The 22,083-nt window shown below is 36.1% G+C and overlaps 1 protein-coding gene across 1 annotated transcript in view; it reads left to right on the forward strand.

Annotated features, from left to right (window-relative positions):
• RFX6 (regulatory factor X6) overlaps positions 1-22,083 on the forward strand; it is a 32,997-nt gene that overhangs the window by 916 nt on the left and 9,998 nt on the right. Inside the window, exons 2-11 of the mRNA XM_031066721.1 lie at positions 4-203; positions 1,760-1,883; positions 3,135-3,196; positions 9,948-10,025; positions 12,533-12,560; positions 16,050-16,157; positions 18,444-18,521; positions 18,615-18,728; positions 20,768-20,817; positions 21,255-21,414. Coding sequence (XP_030922581.1) covers positions 4-203; positions 1,760-1,883; positions 3,135-3,196; positions 9,948-10,025; positions 12,533-12,560; positions 16,050-16,157; positions 18,444-18,521; positions 18,615-18,728; positions 20,768-20,817; positions 21,255-21,414 — 1,002 coding nt within the window. The remainder of the gene's footprint in view (positions 1-3; positions 204-1,759; positions 1,884-3,134; positions 3,197-9,947; positions 10,026-12,532; positions 12,561-16,049; positions 16,158-18,443; positions 18,522-18,614; positions 18,729-20,767; positions 20,818-21,254; positions 21,415-22,083) is intronic.

Here is a 22,083-nt window from a genome sequence, read left to right on the forward strand (position 1 = left end):
CGTAACGATGCCCTTGGGCCTCTCTTCTTGTCCCCGCGGCGCTCAGAAACACGCCTCGGCAGCGAAACCCTCTCCTCGGAAGAAGAGGATGCGGATGCTCGCGACGGCGCGCTGACAGCTGCCGACCAAAGCCCGTGTTCGAAGAGGAGCATCACGCAGATCATGAAGGACAAGAAGAAGCAGACACAGCTCACCCTGCAATGGTAGGGCTCCAGAGAGACCCCCCTGCCCGCCCTGGGGGCTCCAGGACCGAGCCGGCGTGGCCGTCACACTCAGAGGGACCCTTTTCTGACAGCTGAGCCGGCGAGGAGGGCGACATTTCTTTTAGAAAGAATTTGTCTTTTTTGGGGTGTTCCGTTTGTTGGTTTTTGTTTTCTGGTTTTGTCTTGCGGGTTTCTTTTGGACGAGCCTCATCTACAAATAAGGACACCCATACCCAAATTTCTGAGTTTTGAAATTATCAAAGGTTTGTCACCTAATAGAAGTCTTAGTCAGATTCTCACGCTGTGTGGCTATCAATGAAATGTATCATCAAAATGTAGAAAGGAAACATTATTTAAGAATTGCATTTGTGAACGGCTGCTTTAATTATCCTTTAAAGTTGTGGCAGTTAGATTTTCGCTGTCTTATGATGCATTTCTTTTGCATTATGTTCTCCCTCCCATTGAGGCCCTAACTTTGGTTTATTTTATCAGGGAAAAAAAGTTAACCAAATAAGAGGTCAAATTCTGCAGACATTAATTGATAAATGTTTATATTAAAATACATTTGAAATTAGGGAGGAGTTCTGTTGAATTAAATGGGAACTTAATAACAAAATGCAGATTGTCAATAGAGATATTTTTTCCTCCTATCTGAAAAATTAGACTAATCCAAATTATTCAGTTTGTTATTCTAGTTTACTTCTGAGTGTAAATAGTTAAGGATTTAAGTCTGGTGAGTCACTGCAAAATTATTCAATATGCAGTGCTTACTACACAGTATTTTCTTACAAATTTGTGTAATTTGAGAAACAAATTTATTGCACATCATCGCAGGAGTAGGGAACAATGTAAAATGATAAAGAAAAAAACCAAAAGGACAGAGAAATACCGAGCTGCTACCAAGGGTTATCTTCAAGTGAAAACAGTCAGGTTTTTGCTTCAGTTTTAAAAATTTTACTGTGATGAACATCACTCAGCACTTGTATTCTGCAAACTAATTGGGAAGCTGCATAGAAATTCACCTTCTTCAAAAAACACTGTTCTTTGCTTTTCCCACTGTGGTTTGAAGAATTCCAAGGTCCAGAGCGGAAATTAAAAAGCAAAACAATGAAGAAAAGAGACATTAGCTCGGGTGTTGAGGATACAGTGGGACAGAAGCTGCAAGTGCAGGTTCCTAGTCTTAAATCCTTTCAAAGGACTGACTTAAACCCAGGTGTTTCATGTCTAGTTAGGACTCTTATTTTCAAACTAAGGCTGGCTCTTAGGTGATGATAATTTAGTAATTTAAATAAAGCAAAAAAGTCCAGACATTGAAAAGGACTCATTAACAACAGGCATCTGGCTCCAGGTTTTCCATATTCTGCACTAAGCACCAAGTGTCGAGTCTGTCTGTAGTGCCTGTCATGTTCAGGAGAAACTCATCTGTGTGCTCTGATGGAGCTGTTCCGTAAAATTAAAAAAAGAAGAACTGAAAAAAAAAAGAGCAAAAACTGGGAAATGCAATCAGGAGAAATGGCATGTTGCTTCTTACTCTGGTAGTTTCTTTCTCTACACAGGCTGGAAGAAAACTACATTGTATGTGAAGGAGTTTGTTTACCAAGATGCATCCTTTATGCACATTATTTAGACTTCTGCAGAAAAGAGAAGCTGGAACCTGCCTGTGCTGCAACTTTTGGGAAGGTAATAAGTAAATGCCTTAATAATTTGTTAGATCAGTTGTTTGGGAGTCAGAGTTTAGTACACCTGTGTAAGAATTCTTCTGAAATTCACATGTTTTCTACTGCTAACGTACATGGAATCAGACTAACAGACTACAGTCTCTCCTGTGAAGGCATTTCTTAACATCACCTTTAGGAGATTGAAGCTGAGACTCCCTTTGATTTATTGTTGTTTTTTACAATAAAAAAAAGAAAAAGGCATTCTCTCTGAGTGCTTCTTTTCTTTCCCTTTTTATTCATGACATCAATAGGTTCTTTCCACAAAACCAGATCTGACATGGAGGACACTTAATAATTATACTAAAGGCAGTGTAAGGTGTGATGTGACACAGGCAATACTACTAGAAGGGGAAAAGAAGTTAATAACACAAAGAGCTTCCAAATGAAAAATTGTTGATTCATTCTCTTTTCTACCCTTCTCTACAATTAATCCTGAAGTAATTTAATGTAAGAGAGATGTGAACTCTCCAAATTAAATCCTGAGTATTTAGTGAAACAGGAAACCAAAAATGCTTCAAGGATCATATTTTTTTAAGCACTACTGATCTAGTAATGGTTTATACATAGCAAAATGCATTAATTTAATTAAATAATGGATTTAATGGATTTTCTGGTTCATAAAATGGTAATTTCCTATTTTATTCCTCTTGAACTGGATATACAAAAAAAGTGGATATCTATTTTTCATATACAGTTTCAGTATAAATGAGAAAGACAATAGGTCCCATTTAAACATTATTTTGACAGTGATGTGTCTATTAGATATATCTATTAGATCTACCTCTATTACTGAATTAATTTTTCAGATCACAATTTCAAATAAAAAAAATAAATTTCATTCTAGTTGTTTGTCTTTGAAAACAGAATAGCTAGAGGGCAGAGTTTCCCCTGATTTTGTTTGAATCTCTGAAGCAAAAAATACAGTTGTACTTAAGGAACTTGAACATTATAGGATTATGGTGAAGACAACTTGATGTTAAAATGTAAAAGTGAAAACAGGTTGGAAGACTGGAGATAGACAACAAGGTGGACAAGGATGGAAGAAAGCCTACAGTGTGAAACATGGCATAATCGTTTATGTTGTGCTGTAAGTGTCAAAAATGCTAATTCATTATCTACCTTAGACAGTATATTTGCACTACGATTTTTCTATAAACAGATTGCTAAGAAAGTTTGCCAGTGTTAGAAATTAATGCAGTTATTTTCTCTTTAGACCATTCGCCAGAAATTCCCTCTCCTGACCACAAGGCGGCTCGGAACAAGGGGCCATTCAAAGTAAGGCGCAATTACCTGTGTATCTGCTTATAGAACACATTTTAGGAATCATCTATGTTTCCATGTCTCCTTAATATGTACCAGTTGGCAGGGGAGTTTATTCAGAGGGTACACTGCAAGTGATAACTTTCATGTACATGTTGAAACTGATGCTCAAACTCAAGCATTTAAATTTGAAAACACTGCTGCATAATTTTTAAAATTAAACCTATTAAGCTTCTAAGTCTTGTCATTGCATTTATAGACCCATGCATATGTTGCAAATATATGTAAAAATATTAGATATAGAAATTGTTTATAATACATGTTTTTTATAGCTTCTCATCTTTCTATAAGTAGTGATTTTATTTCTCTTTTGCAAGCCTAACAACTTTCATTGTGTTCTCTCTCATGTAACAATATGGGTTCACCTAAATACACCGCCAGAAAAAGCATTGTTTTAAATTGAAGTTAAGGTATACTTCTGCTCTTTGTTGTGGGTATTTTATAAAACTCTGAAAGTACACCATCTATAGTGTGGTAGTTTCATAAATAATGTATCCTATTAATTTTTATATTTGATCTGTACAATATTAGGTTGTAGGAATAGATCATAGACAACTCTATATCACCTGGTGCTAAAATTTTTATTAGTTCTGGTTCTGGAATTATGCTTTTGGCCATGAGTAACTTAGTGTAAAGCTGTTGTGAAGAGTGGTAATAACATATTCCCTCACATCCATTTTTCTAATGAATAAATAAGATAGAAAACCAGAATAATGATAGAAATAGGAGAAACTCAAAACATTCTGTTTGTTTGGGAAAACTCTTTATTTTGAGCTACTTAGCCTTGAAAGACAAAGTTACTCTTGTCTTTCAGTAGTTTATAACCAAAACTCATAACAAAAGGAGACTGAAAAGAAAAAAATCTACAAGACTTGTTTTCCCAAGTGCTTTGCAATATTCTAGAAATGTCTGAAAGATAAATTTTTTATTTTCATAGTTTTGGGGGGTTTTAAAATGTTGTTATACCTGGTTTTCTTCCTGCCTTAGAAATACAAGAAATAGCTAGTTATTCCACCTTAGTTTTGCTGAAGAATGAATGAAATGTCATTTGTGAATTTTAGGTTTTGTTGTAGAAAAAATGAACGCGGGGAAGAATTTAAATTCCAAATTTTTGCAAAGATATTCTATTTCTTGAGCATGTCTCAAGCATTTATTTTAAATAACCACTAATAAAAAATAAAATCCAAAGGAAATAAAGTCTTCGTAGAACATTATTTCTTTTTTGATTTTTTTATTGTTGGTTTTAACAGAGGATAGTTCTTGCATAGTGTCTCTCACAGTCTTACAAATTTCTAATCCATTCACCTCTTTTTGAAGACAGTACACAGCCTGCAATGTATAGAGGAAGACTGGAAACTGCAGTTCATTTCTCTTTTTGTAGGTGACCTATAGAAGCTGAGTAGAGATGTTTTGAGGAGAGCATTAGAAAGGTTATTTATTACGGAAAAGAGGGATTTTGTGTATTGTCTGCTGTGGTGAACTTAAGCTGTGATTACTGGCATAAGATGATGTAGACATAGCTTTGCTGCTGGTATTCTGTTTAAGATTTTAAGAGGTCTGGCATTCACAATCTGTGCAGGAATATTTGACAGTGTTCTAATTCATCAATGTCGTGGTGAATTCTGAGTCAGGTACATAACCCCACTTATTTGGTGAACTACTTAGTTACAATGAATGAGATTATGCAAGGGAGAAGTCTCCCACATGCTCATTATATACTTGTTCTGACATAACTGACAGATTGACAGACAGGATCCAATGAGGATCCAAACTTACAAACATGTCCTGTGTCTGCATGATTTAAGCACAGTAAGTCAACTTTTATTAAGTAAATGAGTATGTTTCAAATGTGTGTATAGCTACAAAATTGCTTGTATTGGAACATGTGTCACTGTAGTCCCCTGTTCTCAAAGACAGGAAACAATATTAATATAGAAATAACGCATGCCCAACATTTCTTTGGCAGATTCCATATCCCTGTTGACCTTATTGGTATTATGTGCCATATTTTCATATGGATTAACTGTTCTTGAACAATTTCCTCAAAGAACTGAGGCATCATCAGGTTTTGTTTGAACATCTGGCACTTGCTTTTCTGTATTTTTTCATCCGTTTTCCTCAGAGGCTTTTCCTATTCAATTCTCGTTTCTGCTAAGATGCACTTACCTTGATCTTCCTGTGCTAAAAAGGACCTCACAAAAGGCACAAATGACAATACTTCCAGTTCAGAGACCAAATATGGCAGCAAGCAGTCATATAGAAGTGTCAGTATGAATCTTAGAATTATAGAGGCATAGAATGATAGAATGGTTGGGGTTGGAAGGGGCCTTAAAGATCATATAGTGTAACCCCTGTGCCACGGGCAGGGACACTTTCAACTAGGCCAGGTTGCTCAAAGCCCCATCCAATCCAGCCTTGAACACTTCAGGGATGAGAGATCCACAGTTGCCCTGAGCAACCTGTGCCAGCACCTCAACACCCCCACTGGAAAGAATTCTTTCCTAATATCTAATCCAAATCTACCTTTTTTCAGTTAAATGATCTCTGATAATCAGTTTTTCTATCTGTGGTGCTGTGGGCCATGTCCCCCTCAGAACTACAGACTCACTGAGGAATAAATGAATTTCTGATTTCACCAGGTAGCAATTAGTCACACAAATGTTATTTACAGAAGTATTTCCATTAAATTAATAATAAAGTTAAGGGACTGTTCATCAGTTTCAATAAATTACTAGTTCTTCTCTTTTATGTTAACATGGACTCTAAATGTTACAAGCTATTTCTGAGTCACTGGGGCTAGCAGGAGAGTTGTTGCTAGCAATTAAGTCATATTTTTTAAAGCATAGTAGTGTAGTGACATGATATTATTTCTGTCATTGCTATCTTTATTACCATATAATGCTAGCAGGAGCAGTATTAGCACTCACTATTCCTAGCAGTGATGTTTTATATAGCAATATTGCCCTGGAGCTCAGATCATTGTCCAGGATGCTGCAAAAGCATAAAAAGGAAGACAATTCTTCTCCAATGGAATAATTGTTCTTAAATTTAGAGAAAAGTTAATGCCCTGGGAAAAAAAGTGCCTTCCTGGACGCTGCAAGCATACACAGTAATCTATTGGTAGGGCATGTCTGTGATCAGAAGAAAACAAAGAAAATAATTTCCTTTTCCCATCGTCTTCAAGGTGGTGGAAATTGTTTTTCTCCCACTTTGAAACAAGCTCTTTCTGACATCCTCGTGAGCATGAATTGGATTTGAGGAAAAGCTCCTGCACTAAGATATGGAATACAGTTGCTGTTGTAAGACATGAGATACACAAATGTTAGTTCTTCCTCTGTTCCCAAACAGCATTTGTCATCTCTAGTTCAGGGCAAAGGATAAACTTAAAACTGAGTCTGATGATCCCTAGAATTCAAGTCAGAATCTCTCTTTCTCTGTGTTTACATCCAACAACCCATTTGTGCAAAAGTGTCAGTACTTAAATTCATTTAAACATTTGGCCAAGAAGGTCCAACACATTGGACGCAACTTTGTTAACAAAATGTGTTAGTCTCTCATGCCTACGCTAATCATTCTACATAGCTGAAAGTGAGGGAAATTTTCTGTTTTCAGCTATGTAGAGTGAAAGAAGATGCAGCACTATAAATACTGCTAGCTGCTCTCTTAGATTAGTTTCATAAGCAACAGTTCCCAGTTCTAAATCCACCTTTTTGTATTGGTAATTTTGAACATACCATGGTCAATGCTAGAACTCAGCTGTAACTTTCACAGTACACAAATCACCTGAAGCAGCTATTTGGGAAAATGTAGACACTGCTGAGTCCAAACACACAGGAAGACTGTTTGAGCTCAAGTTACAATTTAATTTCTTTGTAGACTTTGATCAATGATGAATCTTAGCTTTTATCCATCATGTCTGAAAACTATTATCTTATTTATTAGGAGTGATTTAGTGGGTTAATAAAACTGATATGGCAGCTGGCCCTGTGATAAGAAGTTATTGCAAGTCCCTGAACAGCTTAGGCCTATCATTTCCTTATCAGCTATCATTTGTGTCAGTGTATGCTCAAATCAGAGCTACAAGTTGTGTAGGAACATATGTTACAACAAACCACTGAAATTAAAAGAGAAAAGTAGTTCAGGTTGTTTTTTAAAATGTTTGTTTCAAAAATTGAGAGTAAATTCCTTGTAACTGTAGTAACATATTGTGTAGTAATTACACAATAGAAATAATAAATAGTAAAATAAAAATATATTGACCATACACATAAAAGTATGTACATAAAGAGATGGAAGGCATTTGAAGATGTAGGTTAAAGATGTTGTCAGTGTGTCTGGTATGGGTATACCACTCTCAGCAGGGAGCGCAAAATAAGCTATTCAACTAATGGCTTGTAAAAGAATAATAATCTTTATACCCTATTACTCTATGGAGGATGCCAGACAGAGCTTGAAAATTAAAATTATATTATTTTAATGGTTTCTCTGTTGTGAATGAAAAGCTCTGTTTTTAGCAGTAAAAATTCAACTGCACATTATTGAAGAAAAACAGAATGATACCTGCTGTGCCTTTAATACACACAGAATATGCACTGAAAATATCTATTCTCTACTTAACAAGATGTCCCAGTGAAAAATTCTGATATCCTGGGACGTTCCAGCAGGAACAATTATATTACCTACCACTGGATACTTGAGAATCTAAATCACACAACAGTTCCTGTTCCTTGCCCAAATATATTAATATTGAATTATATGTGGAATAATCTAGATATTGAATCATAACCTTGTAAAGAAGCAATGCTTTTCCTTGCCTCTGGTCCACTCCAGCCTCAACTGGAGGCAATGGCAAATTTATAGTGACAGTGTAAAAGTCTTTATTTTAGAATTTTTAAAATGGCATGTGGTTGAAGCTGGGAGATTTAAACTGTTGGAATGAGACGTGGGCACCTGCTTGCTCAAATGGCCAATGACAAATGGACAGATAACATTGTTAAAGAAGCAGTCACAACTCTATTCTGTTTTTCGTCCTGTTCAATGGGCACACTTTGCCATATAAAGAGTAAGTAAATGCTGTCATTTCAAAGAATCCATACCTGTATATTTTCAATACCTCTTGTGTCACAGTAAGGAAACAGGGGAGACACTTTTAGCTTTCCTAAGGGTTGACAGATGCCACAGTGATCTAGCAGTGTTATGTAGACTCACCACTTTCAGGAAAGCAGTAAAAGCAATGGTGCCATGTTCTGTCATGTTTCTTGGCTGTAAAATCCTGAATGCACGCAACAGACTGTCCAGAAACAGAAAAATTATTTCAGCTGAGATTGTCAGAGCTGCCTAGGCTAGGCTAATATATCATCCTAATGAACATTTTCTTAGGCATAATTTGTATCTAATGCCTTTAACCAGCTTTGAAAATATAAAGCACATGAGGGTTTTGTTCTTACCTGTGACAGTTCCATACAAGAACAAACAAAATATTGTGATTTTTTTTTAATGGTCATCACCAGGAAGAGCAGAGATGAGATGAGATTAACAGTTTTGTTGATGTGTTCTGTGAACTGTTCGCTGGGGCTTTGTTTCTTAAGAAGGTATTTCTTCAAGCTTGTGGGAAGTTTGAGTGAAATTAGTGAAATTAGTGAAATTTTAGTGAAATTAGTACCACTTTGCAATGTGTTGCAAAGTGGTACTTTGAAGCAGCTCAGTTAAACCAGCTGCCATGGTACTTCCAAGATAATTTTAGTAAAAAGCAAATTAACCTTTCTATTCTATCCATAACATTCTTAGACATTCTTAACATTCTTAAATTTGGTTTGACGCAATCAGTTTTTAAATCTGTTGAGTGGAATTTATAAGACAGGGCCTATCAACTTTGATAGATGAACTCAAGCAAACTTTGCTATGACCGGTAAGGAAAGAGCTGCCCCCTGCTTGCTCTCCTGCACTTCTCTCAGAGGTCACTTTGTAGCAAAATCAGTGGAAAGCAGTAGGCAGCAATTGCAGAGCCAGTTTTCTTAGCATCAACCCAACCTTTTTTGCGTCTTTGGTGTCTTTAGTTAAGGCGTTGGGTGTAAGCACTGCAAAGCCTGAGCAATAGGCATGTTTCCTTTTTCAGTCTCTCTTTGGGAGCAGTAGTCTCCAGGAGAGCAACAAGGGAGACAAATGTGGATGAGAAGGGCCTAAATGGCTTAATAATTTAGAGTTAGTCAGCCTACGACCTGACAGAAGAATGAATGAATGACATATTATCATTATTAGTCATAGGTGACTGAACACTAAGTTATAAGGTGCACTGGCAAGTTATTTTCAGCTGAGAAAGGCTCTGAGGGACTGTAAATGTACCAGTGGCAAGCGAGATAAAATGAACCTGATAGATCAAACCCAGCACCCTTTCAAACAAATGAAGTAAAGTGCAACAGAAGGCAGGTTAAGGAAAAGAAATGTAACATGTTTCTGGGTTTTCTGTTCTAGCTACATTCTTCTAGTAAGAGAGAAAGTATATTAATTTTAACCATTGAATTTGGATCAAATAATGACAGTATTCTTTTCTATGAGACTAGATTTTGTTCCATGTCTGTAAAAGGAATTGTTAGACCCTGTTTAGAAAAGCATTTAAGATCAGTCTGACAGCTTCCTTTACTTTCAATTTGGCAGCTTGGTTTACTTGACATGTCACTCATAAATGCTTCTCCATTTTTTTTTTCAGGTATCACTATTATGGAATTGGCATTAAAGAAAGCAGTGCATATTACCACTCTGTGTATTCTGGAAAGGGCTTAACCAGGTAAAATAACTTCTGAGACTTAATCAGTGAAGGTCTAGCTATAATCTTCCCTTAGGAAGGTATATGTAGGACTCTAATTTTTGTTTCTACCAGAACTAGAATTGCTGGTTATCTCAGTGTTTAAAAGGTTGATCTCTGTATTTTGCTAGAGTCTTCCAGTTTGACCCCACCACAGTCAGTGTAGAGCTGTCAACTTTTAACAGCAGAACATTTGTTCAAGTTTATTTGAGGGAGCAAAATCCCATTTCCAGAACACTTGTCTAATTTTGTTTGCTTGTGTGTCTAGGGTATGGTGTGAAGCTGGCACCTGTGGGGCAGGAGGGAGGGGTCAGTGTAGATTAATATTTACAGGTCCTTTGACTGGCTAATATCAGTTTAAACCTAACCCAGGAAGCTCTAATTATATTTATTTAAGGGACAGCTAGCAGGATCAATACGTTACGATAGCTGCCTGTTGGTTTGCCAAAGATTAATAGTTCGTAAAACAAATGTCTCTGTTCACATATGGCTTGAATGACGGCTTTCATTGTCTGTGGCAGTATACCTGGATAAGTGGGACTCTGAGAAAGGAAAGGAATAAATGAGTTTATAATCACACATAGAAAATTCGACTGGTGGCAGATTTAGGTCATATCCAAAGAGACCTTTTCCAGGCAATAAGACAAGTGTACAAACTGAGGGTAATACTGCCAATAATGCTTAAAAAGGGAGGGTTCACTCCACAGCACTACTTAGGGTGAAATAGATTAGAATATTCTATTTATTTGTCTGATATATATCCAGAGCTGTGGAGGTGTTGCTGGTACACAGTGTACTTTTCTTTCATAATACAGAATTACCTTGAACAAATTGTTCATTTTATTGACTAAAAGACAGTTATTTTCATTTAAAAGAATATAATAATTCTTACTCCTCAGCTTTATGTCAGGCAGGTACAATCTAGTAGCAATGAGTGCAAAGAAAGTGGAGGTTCTACAAAATTCCCCAAGGCCAGATCTCTGAAGGTATACACTCACATGAAGATGGCATAGATACTCTCTAAGATTTTCAGGACTACTCACTAGATTCACTAATTAGGAACCTTTTGTTTGTGTTAGCAGCTGTATGAGATGTTGAATTTTCAGGGTCCAGCAGTTCAGCTGCCTCCTTGTCTGAATTAAAGCAGAAGCTCAGATGCTCATTTTCTGGCCCATCACAGTAGCTGGGTTTTTCTATGTGAAGAGAATGGTGCAGTTGCTTGGGGTTAAGAACAAGCTTCTGGATAATGAAAGAATCAGGCAGTGTAGGGATTCAAAACTTCCAATTCCTGGCTGCTGCATATAGTGATCCATAAATCTGTGCTTTACATCTCTTCTAGTCCTTGGGGCTCTGGAGGAGCAGTGCTAGCAGATGCTGCCTCTCACTTTTGCTGTACATGCAGTACATTTTGCTGAACACGTGGAAATCCAGAGTCCAAAACAAGTACATCTAGCCTTGAAGTTAATTAGATCCACGTTGTAATCAGCTGAGTGATGTCTTCATTTATACCTAGCTATCAACACACAAGGGAGCTGTCTAGGTAACATATGCTGGATTGTCATGTGGTGGGAGCTGTCAGGCATGGGCGGGAGGAATTCCACAACTGCTGAGCCTCTGGATTTCTGAGAGCATCTCAGAGAGCAGGAAACAGCCAGGGAGCATCTCAACAGCAGGAAACAATGATATTGCCACTAATAATTATGAGACTTCATATTGCCCACAGTATCTTATCAGTTGGCAGCTAGTGGTATAGGAAATAACAATAATCAAACAACATTTATCATTATACTGATCCATTAGAATCGCGATTATTGCACATTCTCTACTTTAGTAGTTATAATTTAAAATGTTCTTTCTTGTTTCTGCACTGGAGGATTGTCTGATAGTCCAATGACTTCATTGGAATCTCTCAATTGGACTCTTAACAGGACATTCACTATACAGCAACATATTTTTGTCAGTTAAGAAATCTTTTATCTCAGAAATGTATGTCATTAGATCAAAATAGTACTGTAGTGAAAAAGAATAGGAAATTACTATGATTTCTTAATTTTTCCAAGAAATGTAAATTTTAGACATATATATATATATATACATATATGTACTTTTTCTACTCTGAATTTACTCAGCTCTATTAAAAACTGCATGTATTTCCTTATAAAGACATTATGGACTTGCACCTATGCTACCCTTTTGCTGTTTGTGAAGTGGCAAAGATCCAAACAAAACCATGAAACTGGATTTTATACTTTAGAGTTTAGTCAGTGGTCTTAATCTTCATGTTTTATAATACATCAGTAGGTTTCCTGTTATCTCTAGGCATTTGAAAATCAGTGGAAGAAGTTAAGGAAAAAAAACATTAAAAAACCCATAAAAACTGTAATTGCATTTAGGAAAATGTGATAATTTTTCTAATAGATCATACATCTATATAATCTCTACAAATGTTCTGCCTAGGAAAAAATAATCAAATGTGTTTACTTTCAAAGGTTCTCTGGAAGCAAGCTAAAGAATGAGGTAAGTGCTGTAATCTGTTTCCTTTTACTTCTGTTACAATACAAGTATTATGTGACCTGTGGTTTCCTTCACATTTCTTTCTTTGAAAATTGCAACATTATTTTGCCTTAAATTTTAGACTGCATAATCTTTTTTAACAAAGCTGAGTATTTGTTCCTCTAAATATTCAAAGAAAAATAAGATTGGAAAGCACCTTTTAGGACTCCCATTGCAACCTAGTTACCCATAACTGTATTTAAGCAAAGGATCAAGCTCTAGCTTTATTTTTTTCACATGTTACTTTAACACGAGGGCTTTTTCAGAATCTCATATGTCTGACAGAAAGCTGAAAAGAATTTTTTTTTTTAAATAAACTGAAATTTGTGCCTCCTAGTCAGTATTGCCTTCTTCTACTTTTTGCTCTTCATGACATTTTGTTCTTACGTCTTTTGCTTGCTGGATGGGACAAACAGCAGCTTTGAGTAACTTCATATCACCCTTATAGCCTTCCACTGTACTTGTTCTGATTTTAATATCTTTAGAATAAAATAAATCATAAAGTCTTGTAAATGGTATGTTTGCAGTTGCTGTTGGAAATATCCTTTCTGACGAACCCTAGAAAGGGATTTGTTTTGTTGATTTTTGTTCTCCAGCCCCTCTCAAGTAGTCTACATTTTTATTACTGTATACTATGGTATAGTCACTGTCATTCTGGTCATATTAATAGTAGAAAATTATGGATTATTGTACATTAAAGGTTAAGGGTCACTCACAGTATTTTTATTTGGTGGTGAGTTCAACTGGCATGGAATATCCTGCATCCATATTATTATCTCCCGAATCTGCAAAAGGACATAGGGACATCTCTGCTACATTGCCACAAAGAAGTGTCTCTAATGTGCAGACTGGAAGTGTTTGGGATACTGCTAATTGGCACAGGCCAAAAGAATGCCAGAGGCCATTCTGAGTGATACTCTTCCAGTATTGCCTGGGAATGTTTCCTGACACCATTTAATTTACTAGACTAAATATACCTTCTGTGATCATCTGATACACAGCAAGCCTTTCACCTTTTTAATTTCCAGATAAGCAACTCCTAGCTGATAGCAGGCATTTTTATTTGCCCCTGAGAGTGTAGTTTTGCTCTATTGATTTTCATCCCCCTTGTTACCATTATCTCAAAGCCATCCATGTCTTTCTATGTGACCTCTTGGTCTTTCTTTGTTGATGATTTCATTAGCTCATGTCAACCAATTTGATCTATGATATGTTCAGTCAGATCAGCCCCAAGTCTGATTTTTGGGTATTTTCACTTCAATCCCTTTTCAACCCAGTAGTTTCCTTGTCAACAGAACTTGTTAGCATTTCAGCCAGAGTCAGTTTCTTAAATATTTTTACATTCTTTTACTAATCCCCACTCTCAGCAGCATAACTGATCATTTCCCATGGTGACACCATGTCAAGTATTTTAGTGAGGTTCAGATAGATTAGATCTGTTGCATTTTCCCTGTTCAGATAATTGGCTATCTTATCAAATAAAGATAGTGCTATGCCGTGGGATATCCCCAACATATTCATGAACACTACTGAAGCATTCATTCATTCAGAGTTTTGGGATGGAATATATTGGGTTCCTTTGGCATAAATGAATGCATATTTTCTTCCATCTCTGATGTGGCATTGTCAGTCTGCCTTGAAATTGACAATCCCACAAATCTGTCTTGTTTCTGACCCAAAGTTTCTCTGTTCTCCCAGAAAAAAATGTTCACAGATAAGTTGGTGGAAATAAATGAGAAAGGGAACATCATTGTGAGTTCTTGATTGTCTAGCTCAGTATTGTCTGAAATTATTCAGGCAAGTCTTAAGAGAAAAAAAGTCTTTAATGGTCAAAACTGAATTATAATAATCTTAGTATACCGAAATTTTGGCATTATATTTTCATTAGTGTGAACAGGCGATAGATATGTCCTTTTTCATTTGCTTAAAAGTACATGCAATTAGGTATTCAAAAAAGATTTACAACAGTTGCATAAGGTGTAATTCTCAGTGGGAACTTAAAGACATTGAAAAGATGTTAAAGCACTGATTGTCTAAATATACTGAGTAAATGGCATTTGAATGAACACTTATTGAGTGCCTGGGACATTGTTTACTTCTGGTATGTTTTATCACATTTTCTAGTATTCTCTCTGTAGGGGGAGATATCAGCAAATTCTTTTATCTAAACCAGTTAGTGCACCATTAGAGTCTGCATGGTTAATTAGGCAGATAATATTACTGTCATTATCTTAATGTTAAATGGCCATTAGAAACAGATGGCATTAAATTGAAAGGGCAAGTGGCAGCAGGTTAAAATATTAAGCCTAGAACTGAGGCACAGTCATATAAGTCCATTAGCAAGGTAAAAAACATTGCCGATTATCTTCTCTTAAACCTCCCACCACAATCACCGCCTTTTTTTTAAATGAGCAAATCCCTTTTAATCAGAGCTTTTAATATATTTTATGGGTAATTGCATAATAAAATCATTAGAATTACTCCTGTTAAAAAAATACCCTCTTTATTGCCTGATAGGCAATTATAACACTATAGAAGTATTGACATGAAGAAGTACTAATATTTCTAAATTTCTGCAATTTCTTTTACTTAGCTTTATGTGTATTTGAATAGTAGATAGCACAGGCAAAATTAGTTTACATGATGTATGCTTTTGTTTTTGTGCTGTATGTTTTGTCAGACATATCACCCTATAAAAATAGGGCTATATTTATGTCGCGTAAGTCAGTTACAGGTATGGTTTTCTGAATTTAGTATTTGAGAGAATTTATCTTGAAACTGGCCTCCAATTTATAAGTCAACATTTACAGAAAAATAGTCACATTTGCACACTTTTACACTATATGTTGCATTATATACCTACCATTCCCACTTGGGTGAAATCTACCTGTAGGTAAAGGGGCAGGAAAAGGTCGCTTCATGTTCCATTCAAATGCCTTATGCAAGATCATAAATTTCATGCATTAGTACAGAAGGAGTCTGCATAAAAGTAGTAAGATTCTCCACAGGAATACACAGAATGCCAGCTCGTGGCTCTGCACACTGACTTTACATAAAGACTGGTTAGGCTAAAATAGAATGAAGGGTTTAAGCCAAATGGTCTTTAGATTTGAATGCAGTCCTATGAGAATAATTACAGTTCAGCCAGTAAGAGCAGAACCGTAACACAGATTGTATTTCTTCTCTTGAGGATGAGGGTTTTACCTCAATCATAGTATTTGAGATCTGAAGAGCATTCTGTGGAGGTTATATACAGACACATATTTAATAACCTTCCTGAGCTGGGGTCCAGATCTCGATAAGCATCAATATTTTTGAAGGATTATCTGAATGAAATTATTGTGGAACCTTGAGAGATTAATGAAATAATATACAAGTTTAGCATGAATTTTTGGTTTCAGATGTAACAGTATTAGCTATTTCAATGTTCCTGTTTTTTCCCTTCCTTTTCAGGGTGGTTTTACTCGTAAATATTCTCTGAGTTCCAAAACTGGAACACTCCTCCCAGAGTTTCCAAGTGCTCAACACCTTTTGCTTCAAGGGTGCATTTCTAAAGACAAGGTAAAAAGTGAGGTCCTTCTCTTCTGTCTAAGAGATCAAAAATTTGCCACAGAATGTTTCTTCATATCTTAGCCTTTGAGGTATTGACATGAAAGAGCCAGAAATGTCCATAATCAAACAGAGGTGACTGATTTATAGAGGGGGCAAACCTTTACTAACACCGATTAACCGGCTTTCCAATAGAAAGGTGGTTGAATTATTTACCTATTAACTGACCCAGTATTTTACAAACTGATGGTATGTAAGATGGGGAGAGCAAAACAAACAAATAACTGAGAGTTGTATTCTTTACAAATGCCTTTGGATTTAAGGTAAATTTTGTTCTGATTAGAATAGAACAAGTAATTCACAACAAATAGATGAATTTTACTGTCTTTCATTAATTATTTGAAAAGCAGCTGAAAACCTGAACATGTTTGGGTTTGTTTTGAAATTATTTAAATCATTCAATTAATACTAGGTATTACTTACCCTAAGGATAACTCTTCAGTTGGAAATACCTCTCATGTTTTATGTCTGACTTTTTTACTGTGTGTTACGTCTGTGTTGTTTCTTGTTCCCTTACAAGCTGCTACATTGTGCTAGAAATCCTTTGAGAGACATTTTGAACTTTTCAATTTAGTCTTCAGTGCTGGTGATAGCAGTGACTGGTTTGAGACGTTATTTTGAGAGCCCCTTCTCCTAAGCTTGTTCTGAGAAAGTATTGAAGCCTAGCATTCCTGTAGGGAGAAGCTAAACAAAAGGATTTCTGTCTTAGCTGGAAATCTTATCATTCGTAAAGAAAGCCCAAAAACTGGTATACTTAGCAGCGTGCACCACCTGTTGCTATAGTCTCCATCAGTGAAGTGACATCTCTCATATAGACAGCATTCTCATTAAATTTAAATCTGACAAATGTTTGAGGTTCCTTGGAAACCCAACACAGCAGTAACAAACAAACTGAATTTTACTGCTCCAAAAATGGAGAAAAACTGGCAATTCATTCTCTCTTCATTTTTGGCTCAGCAGCATTGTGCATGACTGTCTGGGGGCAGACTTACCGAGTTATGAGGAGACTGTGGGAAAGATGAATTTCTGTGTATCCTGCATTCTCTTTCCTTGATGCTCTTTTCTCATTTCTTGTTTTCTTATTTCCTGTTTTCTGTTCATAATGCCTTTTCCCTCCTTCAGCTTATCTGACCAAAGGTTATTGAAACTAAGATATTTAGGTACTTTGTTGAAGACAGCCCATACTTGAAGTTTGACTCCTGCATTAAACTCTTAAGGAGTTGCAACTCAGATGTCTGGAGAGCCCATAAATGCAGCAGTCTGCACTATAATAGATGGGTAATTCCTTCATTTAATATTTCTGGAGAGAACTTACCCAACCTTTATACTTCCATCAACTCCTTTCAAAAACAATTCTTTAAAATGTTCTTGAGCACTCTGCTATTGCTTTTCAAAGATACGTAGTTAAAGAAACAGCTCTGAAAGTCAGAAAGGTCTGGTTTTAATGAAATCTGCATCCTGAACCTATTGCAATAAGATGCAACCAGGTTCATTTGAAATCTGATAGTGGTTTGCTGGAGAAGTTCATAAACTGTAACAAACCTTCTGTGACTCAGGACCATAAGAATGGTTTTGCTAGTCCTAGCCTCATTCCTTAAATGACTTTGCATATTTCTTGTCTTATAATTTGCTACAATTTTTAAAAATTAGTACTTTTATTTTTTTTAAATAAGGAAACACTCCATTCAGATAAAGTAGCCTGATGAGATGAAAGGGAGTTCTGCTTTTAAAAGTCGAGTTCATGTGAGGCAGTGATTAAACTTTGACCAAATGACTGGCAGCTATTTTCTCATTTGTCCAGCTAGATGATGTTTCAGAACACTCATAGACGCCTATAGTAGCCTAATGATTAACTTGCACTGCTCTTTGGGATTAATCTTAGCTTCAGAATTTACTTTACCATCTGACTGACTAATCTGGCTATTGGCTTACTTTATTATCCACATTTTCACAGTGTATACAGGTTCAGATGCTACATGTCTGACCACAGCATCGGTGCTTGACTTAAATAATGACCTAAATAATGCTTGAATAATAATGATATAAAGCTATTGATAAAGCTATAGATGAGTGACATCCTCATCACTTCTGGATATACAGGCTGTCTATTTGTAAATATGCATTGCAATACAGTTCATATTATGTGTTTAAATACTAGCTACACAAAGAAGAAACTTAGATCACCGTAGCAGTAAAGATTTAAGAAACTCTGTTTAATATTTCTTTCTTCCAAAACAGGTAGATACTCTTATCATGATGTACAAAACACACTGTCAGTGTGTCCTTGACAATGCAATTAATGGGAACTTTGAAGAGGTAAAGTTGTTTGAACACACACTCTTGGTACATATGCATGGGAAGCCAAGAAGGCATGATTTATGTCTATGAATCTGGTTCCTATTCCTTTAGATTCAGCATTTCCTATTACATTTTTGGCAAGGAATGCCTGACCATCTTCTTCCTCTGCTTGAAAATCCCATCATCATTGACATTTTCTGTGTCTGTGACTCAATACTGTATAAGGTAAGTTAAGCATTTAGCTACATGAATAATCTCACCCACAGCGCAGCTTCTGCATCTGTAAGAAGATATAATGACAGGGTGACCTGACTGCATTCTGATGTAAATCATCAAGGAAATAATTGAAATCAAGAAATAAAATGGGCAGCTGTAAGAGCTGAACTCCAGTCTCAGCTCAGCTGAACACCTGGTGTGTGACCATGGGCAGCACAGCAACAGTGAAACCTTGACATACTTGCTTGAATGTAGCTAAAAGAAATGCTCATGTGCTCACTGACAAGGCTGACTAAGGTAATCTTGGATGAAAACTGAATCCTTGTTTTCACTGAAAAGAGTATTGCAATTTCTACCAGAAAAGAGAGTGTGTGGCACATCTGTAGGGTGATTCCACATGCCAGTCTGCTGCTCACAGGTTATGTCAGGCCTTGGTTTCATGCTACCAAGCTGGAACAATACATTCTTGCCCCTCCTGCCAGCTGCCTTTCATTTCTCTTCTCTTGCTGCTACATGTACCAGCAAAACTGCTACACTCTAAAGTGCTCTGGGTTTAAATAAAAAAATCAAGGACTACTTGTTTTGTGGAGCTTTTGTACCACATGAGTTCTTTGATCTAACTCATGGCATGACCACATAAAAAGTTGAAACTAAGTGACCCTTAGGAGTGTTGCAAAGTCAGGAGTAAGTTATAGAGTGCTGGGGAAAAAATACTATTTATGCCACCAAAATTTCCTAAGTTTTTCATCTGGAAAGTCGTATCAGATGATTATTTAGTAGATGTAAAGTACTTTAAGTTTCTTTGATAGGACATGCCATAGAAATAGGAAAGGATTCTCATGTAAGTGTCTCTCTAACAGATTTCATATCACATATTGATGAGAAGAAATAACTATTGGTTTACTAGTAAACACCAACCAGTCAAAGCAAGAGACTTGAAGCTTTTTAGCTCTGATGCCTTATTGTAATCTTTCTTTACTGTACAAAAATATGGGGGGAAGATCCAGAAAAGATGAAAATATGTATTTCTCAGAAGCATAAAAAGCTGTAAAGTAAGAAATGTTTTAGTTAGCGTAGTAAAGCAAAGGTAATTAGCAGTGTTTTAGCTAGCATAGTAAAGCAACGGTAATTAGCATTAGGAATCATAATTACTACCCAGGAGATAGGTCATTAAGCCTCATTTACTTGTAGAGGTTATAATGTACCTTGAGTTTATGAGGTTTTTCCTGCTCTAAATGTGTTGTCTCAATAGATTCAATATTAACTTTATTTATGATAGATTTAATGTGACGGAAGAAGAAATACTAGAGGAGCATTAAATTATAAATTGAATAAGACCAAATTTCTCAGAAGTTCATAAAGTTGCTATTGTGCCTCTTCTTTGTCTCTCACTATTTCTTACCTATAATCATGTTAGATATTCTTGACATGTGACAGAAGGAATAAGGAATTACATTGGATTGTTATCAAACTATTTACATTAACAGAGAAAGGAGATTTGTGGAATATTGTCTAACAACTTTGTCCTCCACAGTAATATTCCCTAGGGGGCATGCCAGATGGCACAGTTTTTGCCAAAACTGTTCCAGATCACACTTAGTTACAGGGAACTCTATGGCTAAACTCTGAATGCCTGCAGTGCCATGTCCAGTTTGGTAGAAAAAAGAATCAACAACATTCAAAGACTTGGAAGATCCTTGAGTATCTGCTTTACAAAGACATGATGATGCTAGAAAAAGAAAAGTGTTTATGCATCTCACTTCTGCTGGTTTCCCTTCTTTAAGACATGGGGAGTAGCATGTATTGTTTGGGGATTTTTTTCATTTTACTGCTATGAAGATACACAATAAGTATATGAATGTCTCATATGTTCCTGTCAAATAGTGATTGGAGAAATCCAGGCATATAAATATCTAGACAGTAGGTTGAATGGATTTATTCTGTGTAAAATTTCTGCAATCTAAGTAGACAAGATAGACATGAATGAATGAATGAACAAATGAATGGCCAGTGGAAGCATGATGTCATTTTCTGTTAACTTTTTGAAGGTTCTTACAGATGTACTCATCCCTGCAACAATGCAAGAAATGCCAGAAAGGTAGGTATTTGAAAATAATCTTGGTGCATTCTGATTTTTAGGCATATTCCAGATAAATACCAGTAATTCTATATTCTAGAGAAATTTTCTCACTGTATTTATGCTCATTTTTAGAACAGTGGAGTATGTATAGCAAAATAGTTTCAGCTCTGAGGCCAGCTATAGAACAGCCTTAAAATATTAGATAGCATTTTATTGTACCAGTTGGTCCACAGTTTTTTTCCAGAGGAGTTATGTATCAATATGTAGTCAATATATAGATCAGTGATTGGTCATTTCCTGTTTCTTTTCGTATCACCTGAGGAGGAATTTCCAGATATGTTCAGAAGTCTGTTAGCTTGATTCAGAAGTCCATTAGATTGAAACCCAATTATTTAAACTAATGCCACACAATTTTTATTGGTGATTCTCTAAATCACTTTTTGTTTCCCTTATAGTTTACTGGCAGATATAAGAAGTTTTGCAAAAAACTGGGAACAGTGGGTTGCTTCCTCTTTGGAAAATCTACCAGAAAGCCTGATAGATAAGAAATTGCCTATTGCACGAAGATTTGTTTCCTCCTTGAAACGACAGACGTCATTCCTACACCTAGCACAGGTAAACAGAGTAAGATTACACATTAAAAAATATGTCAGTTGTAGTCATTGTACTTTTCTGACTATGAGATACAATGCATTATTTTTTCAATTTTGACCTTCAGCCATGAAAGACTTAAATCTTGTAGTTTTAGCCATGAAATTAGAAAGTGACCATAAATAGATCTGAGCAGAACTTCAAAATTTGTACCAGAAAAGAGAGCAAATAGCATGGTTATAATGAACTGCCGTCACTGGAACTTTTTTCAATAAAACAATCAAGTGGAATATATGTGTATTTTCTTTAGTACCAAATTGGAAAATACCAGATGATCCTTCTTGCCTAGCAAAGATTCTCTGCCTTGTCCATGTTGTTCTATTTCTGTTTGAGTTTTGAGTGGAAAGAAGAAATGGGAGTGACAGGTAGTTGGAGACTTCAAGACTTTGTTGTCAGGATACAGGTATCTGCAATTAGGAGTCACCTCCATGTGATGGTTTTGTAGATTATCCAAAAGGGTACGATGCCTTTTGAGGAACTTCCTCCCGTGCTGGCATCTTGGGCTTTGAGGTGGTAGTCCTCATGAATAACTGCAGGCACATCAGAGATTCATCTTGACTTGGTTTTCTCTTTCATAAATACAAAAGCAGTATATAGGTGATCTTGTGAAGATAATCTGAAATGAAGGCACAT

This window comes from Geospiza fortis, unplaced genomic scaffold, assembly GCF_000277835.1.
Source record: "Geospiza fortis unplaced genomic scaffold, GeoFor_1.0 scaffold98, whole genome shotgun sequence".
NCBI classification, from domain to species: domain Eukaryota; kingdom Metazoa; phylum Chordata; class Aves; order Passeriformes; family Thraupidae; genus Geospiza; species Geospiza fortis.